Source organism: Oryza sativa, chromosome 3 (genome assembly GCF_034140825.1).
Source record: "Oryza sativa Japonica Group chromosome 3, ASM3414082v1".
In the NCBI taxonomy this organism is placed as follows: Eukaryota; Viridiplantae; Streptophyta; class Magnoliopsida; order Poales; family Poaceae; genus Oryza; species Oryza sativa.
This window is the reverse complement of record NC_089037.1, coordinates 17,740,232-17,749,219: the sequence shown is the minus strand read 5'-3', so window position 1 is coordinate 17,749,219 and position 8,988 is coordinate 17,740,232. Positions and strand designations below refer to the sequence as shown.

General features: G+C 44.1%; 1 protein-coding gene across 2 annotated transcripts; it reads left to right on the top strand.

Moving 5' to 3' along the window:
• Positions 1 to 587: 587 nt before the first annotated feature.
• On the top strand, positions 588 to 5,524 carry LOC4333117 (probable 6-phosphogluconolactonase 1). Of its 2 annotated transcripts, none has more exons than NM_001417682.1 (4): positions 588 to 888; positions 3,055 to 3,292; positions 3,401 to 3,536; positions 4,674 to 5,524. In NM_001417682.1, the coding sequence occupies exons 2-4, from the start codon at positions 3,057 to 3,059 to the stop codon at positions 5,190 to 5,192; spliced, it is 891 nt and encodes a 296-aa protein (NP_001404611.1). In that variant the 5' UTR covers positions 588 to 888; positions 3,055 to 3,056; the 3' UTR covers positions 5,193 to 5,524. The 2 variants fall into 2 exon arrangements, with proteins under 2 accessions (NP_001404611.1, XP_025880030.1); XM_026024245.2 differs by having other exon boundaries at positions 670 to 1,143; positions 4,674 to 5,451.
• Positions 5,525 to 8,988: the final 3,464 nt, after the last annotated feature.

The following is an 8,988-nucleotide window of genomic DNA, read 5'->3' as shown; positions in this document are numbered from 1 at the left end:
TCACTTATGACTCCTTTTCATTCTCTTCGAAATGCTCGTACTGGAGTCCATTATAATCGTGTACATAAAATATACCAAAAAAGTACATTTCTATGTAATGGCCCACAAAGTAATTTTTTAAAAAACTTAAAAGAGTTACCTGGATCAACCGGTGGATTAAATCATTTCACTCAATCAAATTGAGAACAATAATTGCTCGCCTTACTTATTACTTCTACCAACGAGGCAACGGCGTATTAATGACTACTCCATCGGTTCCTAAATATGGATTATATAAGCATTTTTAGTTTTGTTTAGCAAATATTAAGAATATGGGGAACATTCCTTTTCAGTCATCTTACTTGTAATATTTTGAATTGTTTGAATTTTTCCTCCTAAGCACCTGGTTGGGTAGAGAAATGCTTAGATTTCTTTGAATTTGAATCATGTACTAGAAATATTTATATTGCGTAAAATTTCGGATATTAGAGACGGTTTGTTACCGGCAACAGTAATCTTCAAAACAGAAAAAGAAAAAAGAAAAAAAGAGAACACTCGAGAACATTCGAAGCATCGACAATCAAAGGAAGAAAGGAGAGAGAGAGAGAGGAGGGGACTCATCATCACTCATGAGAGCGAGGGGTCGGTAGATCGTGATAAGGATCAGCTGCGCACCCGCACGTACGTCCTGCGCTGCATTTCACTGCAGCTGGACCCGCCCGAATTCACCCAATTCTTTAATCCCTCCCACCCAGCGGACGCGAGACGCCTCTGCTCTGCTCTCTTGCTTGGAGTTTGGAGAGATCGAGAGAAAGGAGAAGGATACAGCTTTTGGAGGAAAAACAACGGATCGAAATCCCTCCCATTAGGGGCTTTGGGATTAAAATAGCGGTAACACACACACAAAAGGTTCGTTAATTCGTTTCCCTGTCGATAAGTTTATCTTCTTCTTCTCTCATCGTCATCCTGTGCACATATACCTGCCCCGTGCGTGCGTATTTTATCTACAGCTTTCTTGATTCGCTTGGCTTCTTTTATTATTATTATTATTATTATTATTATTATTATTATTATTATTATTATTATTATTATTATTATTATTATTATTCTCTAGCTTTGTTGGCTTGTGGCGAGTCTTCGAGAAGGGGCAAATGCTAACCGCAGGTGGGTTCTTCAGTTCTTGTGAGTTGGGGCTTGGGTTTGTTCTTGGTTGGATTGTTGGTCACTCGGTCAGTCCGGTGCTGCTGCTGCAAGAGCCAAGAACCAGGGCGTACTTGTGTTCTTCACCTTTTACTTTTTCTGACGGATCGTTACCGTCTTCTTCTGCTGTTACGGCATTGCTGATTAGATTGTGGGGCTGTTCTGTCTCAACTCTCAAGATTGGTGGTCGAATGAGTGTCTCTTTACTTGATTAGATGCTGATTTGCCCAACAAGTTTGGATTTTTTTTTTTCTTTTCTCACTGTTTTGTCAGCTCGATTCGTGCAGGTAGCTAAGCTTTTCTCGTTTCTTGAGCAATGGCTGTTGGAAGCAGTTCAGTACTAGTTTCCTATGGTTGATTTGTACTGTTATTTTCCCCCCTTCTGAATTTGATCTGGGTAAAGTAGTAGTAAAGTGAGTAGAATAGTTCCTTTCTCTCTCTCTCTCTAGTTACCAGTTGCTTCCCTTTTGGATGCTTTTTTATGTGATTCTGAAAACAAAAAAGCTTGGAATCTTTGATGTGCTCTCAAGCTCTTTGCCCAAATGATGGCTGCTAGAGCTTGCAGTGGCAACATAGCTTTTGCTTTGTTTGCTTCCCCTCACTTCCCGTTACAGTTCTTGTCAGCTTTTTCCCCTTCCTTGAGAGTTGAACATTTAAGCAAATTATTCTTCCTTTCTCATGCTAGTATAATTTGCTGGTCAAAACATTGTTGGTTCTTTGATAATGTTTTTCAGATGAACACCTCTTAATGGTTTTTAAAAAATATTTCTTATTTACACCTTTTTTTCTTGGGGTTTTTTTAAATGTTCATGTCTAACCATTAAGCAGCACAATATTTGAGTTACGCAGTGGCTTCGTCTTAACCTGCTATACTTCTTGATTATCATTTCTGCCGGGCTGTAATGGAATAGATGCTTGTTCTGTTGACAGTGTATTGGGACTTCAGATTTTGAGTGACATGAGTGTATTTACGGTTTTCTATCTGGCTATAGTTTGCTAAATTATTTTCACAAAACAAAAAAGAGGTGTGTTCGCAAGGTTAGCATACTATACTATATCTCTGTCACATCATAATCTTGAATAAATCCAATTGTCTTCTAGTGGCATGTTCCAATCGTCATAGTTATTTAGCGATCTTATGCTGCTCAATTTCTTCTATTAAAATTTCTAGTCTTTTGTTTGTGAATGCATATATAGTCGATTAGAGACAACACTTTTTTCCATTTAGCAAGCTTATTATCTTTATAAAAAAAAACCATGCATATTGAAGCACCTCTCTGTTGCTGGACAAATGTTTTAAGCTCTTTTACTACAACTAGTGCAGATATCTTTTATTAAAAAAAAATGCCAACAAGATATTGAACATTGTGTTTCCAGACTCAAGAGGTACACTGTTTTTCTAAGCAGAGAGAAGCACCTTGCTGTGTAGCGTTTTACTTATTTAGTCTATGTTTCATCTTGTTGAAAATTTTCAGGTTTAACATTTTGTTAGATAGCAATAAGCTGTTGTCTTTATCAACATATAGCGGTGTACACAAGTTATTACATGTTAGGGCTAATATAGATCAGTTGAGATTGACCGTATACATCATGCTTAGGTTTCAAATATCTGTTCTGATGAAGAAAACTCTGACAAATGATTCTGAAGGATAAATGATGGAGGATATTTGGTAGTCAAAGTATTCAATGCAGATGTTTTTTTTTCTTTGCCATAAGCCCATAACAAGAAAATACACTAAATATATGACCTTCCTTCTTACTTGTAAAGAATTAGAAGCTGAATCATGTTTGTTTATTGATGTTTCCGAATCAATTGGACATTGCCTTCTGGGGTGCCAAGTTGAAAGTTCATCTCTTCACGTACTTCTTACATAGGGATGCTCAGTTGGAATAATAGCTGGCATTCAAGTTCAACAGAAAATAGAACAATGGAGAGGGAAATTGTGGCCTCATATGAACCCAAGAAGAATAACGAAATCAGGATGTTTGAGAGTTCAGACGAGATGGCAACAGATCTGGCTGAGTATATTTCACAAGTTTCAGAAATTTCTATTAAGGAAAGAGGTTACTTTGCTATTGCCCTGTCTGGAGGGCCTCTTATCAGTTTTATGCGGTAACACTGCTTCCATTAGCTTCACTAACTAATATTTCAGTTCGCGTTTTCCAGTATGTGTGCCTTCAAGATTCTGTACCTAAATTGCTTTTTTTTTCCTTCAAACAGGAAACTTTGTGAAGCACCATACAACAAAACCCTGGATTGGTCTAAATGGTACATCTTCTGGGCTGATGAACGTGCGGTGGCTAAGAACCATGTGGATAGCTACTATAAATCAACAAAAGAAGATTTTCTCTCCAAGGTATATCAGCTTAAGAAGTACTCCATATGCTAAAGTAATCTAGGGTGCTTGTATAGTCCATCCTTTTGTTTATCGGTTTCTTTGTTTCACCAATCTGAGTTAATTATTGTGCGTGTGTACTGATACACATGCCACTATAACAAGAAAAACAAAGGATTTTTAGATGAGAATCTGTGGAAGTTTATATCTGTTAATCTGAACTATGCTTGTCCCCTGGTTCAAAACTCTGTGCAGTTGAGGCCGGAGATGTAATCCATTTCCATTATCTAAAAAAATTGCAGTTGCATCAAATACATTTTGATAAGCAATAATGAAACCAATACATGTGCTCTGATCTGGTAATCTGGTACTGCAATCTGATCGGAAAACATAGATGCAATATTATTTAATCCAAAAGTAAATGCTTTGTTTACACAATGGTTTCCGAGCAATATTTTTTGTTTGACTTGGGATGTGGTCTGGTCTGTGCAGATCATGCAAAATCCTTTTCTCAATAATTAACCCGCATTAAGGCTACATTCGGCCTACCAACAGTTGTAGTTCTTCCAACTACTCTGGGGGTGCCAGCTGCATGCCTACCACATATTTGCTTATCTTCTCATTACTATATCCAGCAGATGTTATCCGATTGAAGAGCTTATCCAAATGAGTGTGCATTATTGGTACAGGAAAATATCTTGTCAGTTGAACCACACTGGTATATACCAGTTATATGGTTCTTGGTTTGGAAATCTTACACTCATAGTGAAGTTTAAAGAGCTTACAACACAGTTTTAGATTTCATATCTATACTGTATCTGCTTGCCATCCTGTCATATTGTTAAAAGTTTATCTACCTGAACTTTTAACAAAGGATCATTTGCTCAATTGCACATCAAAGCCTTAGATAAGTTGGCGCATTTGTTGGTTTTGTCATAATTAATGTAAAAAAGAAGGATGTTGCAAGGTCTCTCTATGTTTTGGTTCTACAAATCACTGGTGGCATTAACATTAGGTTTTATGTTAAGTATTTTACTTCACAAACTTACAGCTTTGTTGGAAGTACGATGTAGCTGTGACTTGTTAATTAATATAAGGCACTCCAAGGTTTCTTTTGAGTGAACCATGAATTTGTTACATCTGAATTGGGTTTTGTAGGTGCCTATTCTTAATGGTCACGTCTACTCCATCAATGACAATGTGACGGTGGAGGATGCAGCGACGGACTACGAATTCGTCATCCGTCAGCTGGTCAAGATTCGCACAGTCGGAGTTTCAGAGAGCAACGACTGCCCCAAGTTTGATCTGATCCTCCTTAGCATCGGCTCTGATGGTCATGTAGCCTCATTGTTCCCCAACCATCCTGCACTTGAGCTCAAGGACGACTGGGTCACCTACATCACCGACTCTCCGGTGCCGCCACCGGAGAGGATCACCTTCACCCTTCCCGTGATAAACTCGGCATCGAACATCGCCGTAGTGGCCACCGGAGAAGACAAGGCAAAGGCTGTGTATTTTGCCATCTCTGACGGTACAGAGGGTCCTGATGCTCCATCAATTCCTGCAAGAATGGTTCAGCCAACGGACGGTAAGTTGGTTTGGTTTTTGGACAAGGCGAGTGCCTCGTTTCTTGAGGCCAAGACCAAGAACGATGGGTATGAGCATCCAAAGTATTAGCGACTTGGCATTCCCTTTTTGCTGCCTATGAAGAGTTGAGTTGATCATGTAGTAGTTGATGGTTTTTGATGGAAGATGCTTTCCTCCATTACCTTGGTAGTAAGCAGTTCAGGTGCTCGTTTTGAAGGTACTTGGATCTGAGAATATGAAAATATCCGTGTCTTTTTGGAGTTGACCATGGCGCATGGGTAATAGAGATGTAATCTGTACTTTATTTTGAGAACTCACAGAAGTTACTGAGAGTAGCTAAGTTCAAATATTGGCCGAATATGTTAGCGATGCTTGGTGTGCACTCTATTATATGTGAGTTTAAGTTGCATTCTTTTGCTCTGATTGTTCTTTTGCATGGCAGAACTAGCAATGTTCATCAGAGCATATTTGGATTGGCTGAACTCTGGCGATAACTCAGATTAAGCTGCTCGTTGTCTCTATGTTTCCTCAATGAGGAAAAGGAAATTAAGTGTATTTAAAAAAAACAGTGTACGTTGTAGTATCTTTTAGGAAATAGCACAATACATACTTTTTTGCTTAACTAAAAACCGGTGGTGGAAAGAAAAGTTAAGGCCTGTACTTGAATGCTGTTTGCTGTATTACACTGATGTTACAGTAAGAAATTAAAATGTGTCGGGCACCTCTAGATTTAAGGCTGGGTTTATGAGGTGGGACCTCCCCGCACGGAAAATGGTGTTACTTATTAATATGTGATTAATTAAGTGTTAGTTTAGAAAAACTTGATAAATGAATTAATATAATTTTTAAAGCGACTTTTCTATAAAAAAAATCTAAAAAAATACACCATAATAGTTTAAAAAGTGTGCGTGTAGAAAAAGAAAAGGAAAAAGTGCACCAAAGGTCTCTCAACTTGTCATCGGAATAAAAAACGTTCTCAAACCACAAAACCAGATACGCGGGGTCCCTTAACTATACAAAACCGGTCACCCGAGGTCCTTCGGTGGTTTTGACCCCGGTTTTGGTCTACGTGGCGGCTGAGTGAGCGTGGGACCCTGCATAGGACCCATGTGTCGGCGTGCCACGTCATCTCTGTCTTTCCCTTTCTTTTTTCTCAACTTTTTTTACTTCTCTTTGCGAGCGCGCGGCGGCCGGCGGGCATGGTGGTCGTCGGCGTCCTCCTCGGCTCCTCCTCCTCCACGGCCGGATCCAGCCGCGGCGCGGTGTCCGGCGTCCTCCTCCTCCTCCGCCGCCGGATCGACGGTGTGCCCCGCTTCTCCCTGCCTCGCCATCCGCCGGGACGACGCCACGACGGGATGACCCGCAACCTCCACGGCCACCTCTTGCGCGGCCGCGACCTCCGTGTCGGCCTCGCCGACCACCCCAGCAACAGGCCCCTGGAGGACGGGGTGGCGGAAGGGGCGGCGCTGGAGGAGGAGCCGGAGCCGATGGAGACGACGAGGAGGTCGTCGACGCCGGCGGCGAGGGGGAACTCCTACTTGTTGTGGAGGACTTGGGTGATGGCGGCGGCGGTGGGGTTGCCCATGGCCGCCACCCCGGCCGACGCCGCGGCGATGGCCGTGCGCCCGTCGACGGAGCGGACGGCTGTGGCGGTGGCCCCGCCGGCGCACGTCGCGGCGCAGACGTCGCGGAGGCGGAAGGCGAAGCAGCGGCGCGACGGTGTCACGCAGCGTGGCGTCGCCGAACACCCGCTGCAGCGACGACCTCTCCACCGACCCACGCCGGAACAGCGCCGCCACCCACCTCCCCCCTCCACCGCCGCGCCACCCTCCCTTCCCGAGGCTCGCCGCCACGAACGCCAGTGCGACTGCCGCCGTGTACCTCGGCTGCCCATTGCCCCCTTCAAGTCCGGGTTGCCTCTGCTCTGCGCCATCTCGGCCATGTCGCCGCCAGTCCCCACGCCACCGTGCCCTATGTCGGCCCCGATCCGCCGCCTCTTGTAGGGATCGGACCCAATGTTGCCGGCCGCGGCCAGCTCCTCCTTCTTGGCGAGCATGGCGCGCAGCACGACGCCCGGGTTGGCGAGGTTGGCGGCGACGGCGACGGCGACGGCGGAGCCACTGGAGGATCCGCCGGGGACACTGCCGGGGGCGCATGGGTTGGTCGGCGTGCCGTCGCGCGCGTTCTCCCCATAGATGCTGCGTTGTTGCGGCCAAGAAATAGTGGTGCCGAGGCTGTGGGGCCGGCGGCGAGCGCAGCGAGGACGACGGGGGAAGTGGCGGCGGCGGGCGCGTGGGTCCTCGCCCAGTCCGGGTTGCCGAACCCGGTGACGCGGCCGGCGATGTCGAAGCTGCGAAACAAAACCAAATCAAAGAGTCAGTCGTCGTCTTCACTGCCGTGTGCTTCATTTTGGGGGCAGCGAGAGCGAGCAAGCATGAGTAACATGTCCTTGATGGCGAAGGTGAGGCCGTGCAGGGGGAGTTGCTGCGACGACGGCGATTGCGGCGGCGGCGGCGGCGGCGGCGGCAGCAGCACGAACCTCTCACTCGGCGGCTACCGCTTCGATCACCGCTCGCCGCCGCCCGTTTCTTGCTACTCCCATGCCGCAAAGAGAAGTAAAAAAAGAAGAGAAAAACGAAAGGGGAAAGAGAGGGATGACGTGGCATGCTGACATGTGGGGCCCACGTGCTTTCCACGCTGACTCAGCTGCCACGTAGTCTAAAATCGAGGTCAAAACCACCGAAGGACCTCGGGTGACCGGTTTTGTATAGTTAAGAGACCCCGCGTATCTGGTTTTACGGTTCGAGGACGTTTTTTATCCCGATGACAAGTTAAGGGACCTTCGGTGCACTTTTTCCAGAAAAAAATGGAAGTGAGTTGGGAAAGAAGGGGAAAGAACACAACGGGCTTGTTTGGTTTGGAACCAATTTTTGCCCTACTAAAATCTTAGTAGTGCCAAAACCTTGGCAAGTTTTGGCACTACCAAATTGGGTAGTATTGAATTTAAACTATTGCGGGCAAAATTTGGTAGCAAACCAAACATTCACTTGCTACTATTGAAGTTACCAAAATTTTAGTAAGGTAATAAGTTGGTATCAAACCAAACAAGCCCAACATCAAAGCCTGCCAACGGTTTGAAGTCCAGCCCATTCCCAGCCCAAACCGCATTAGCTATGTATAATACCACAAGGCCCAAATCATCCCAATCCATTGAGCCGGTGCCTAACCCAGTTTTCACCACTGTAGATGCAAAATAATTTCACCTCAACTCTAATATCTGTCTAAACCCCAATAAATAGTTATATTTACAGACAAAGAGAGTACTAACTACTCTATTTGTATTTACTGCTGTTGCATTGCTTGGTATGATATTTCCCAATATGATCGGGAATGGCAAAGGCAATATTTCCCAATCGGATCGGGAATGGCAAAGTTTTCACTGTATATTCACTGTATTATTAGCTTCTCTTGTCAGATCGGGAATGGTAAAGGCAATTTTTGCATGGTGGTAAAATCTCAAATAATCCATCTTTGGAGCTTGTTCCCCATGGGGAATGGAGGGCGAGGCCTTGACGATAATTTTGCCTTTTCAATACACCCAAGTCCCGACTATCCATCCTGAACATGCCTATTTCCGGCACAAATGACAAATGATGATCTACATTATTAAACTAGTCAAATAACTTGCTTATGTAATCACCTCATCTTTCCATTTTTCCTTCTTTTTATTGAAGAAAGTAAAGAGGAAAGAGAAAACTGCATTGTAAGCCTATAAAATGATGAAATGAAATGAAAATCAGTGTGCCCTTTTTACCTGGATTTTTCACATTTTGGTCCTTTTAAAAAACTTATTTCGCAAATAGACCCCTGAAAAAACTTATCCCAG

What these genes read in the sequence shown, in the direction of transcription:
- LOC4333117 (XM_026024245.2), top strand. An exon ending in CCTCTTATCAGTTTTATGCG is followed by an intron (nt 3,293 to 3,400) that starts GTAACACTGCTT and finishes TCCTTCAAACAG; the next exon opens with GAAACTTTGTGAAGCACCAT. An exon ending in AAGAAGATTTTCTCTCCAAG is followed by an intron (nt 3,537 to 4,673) that starts GTATATCAGCTT and finishes TGGGTTTTGTAG; the next exon opens with GTGCCTATTCTTAATGGTCA.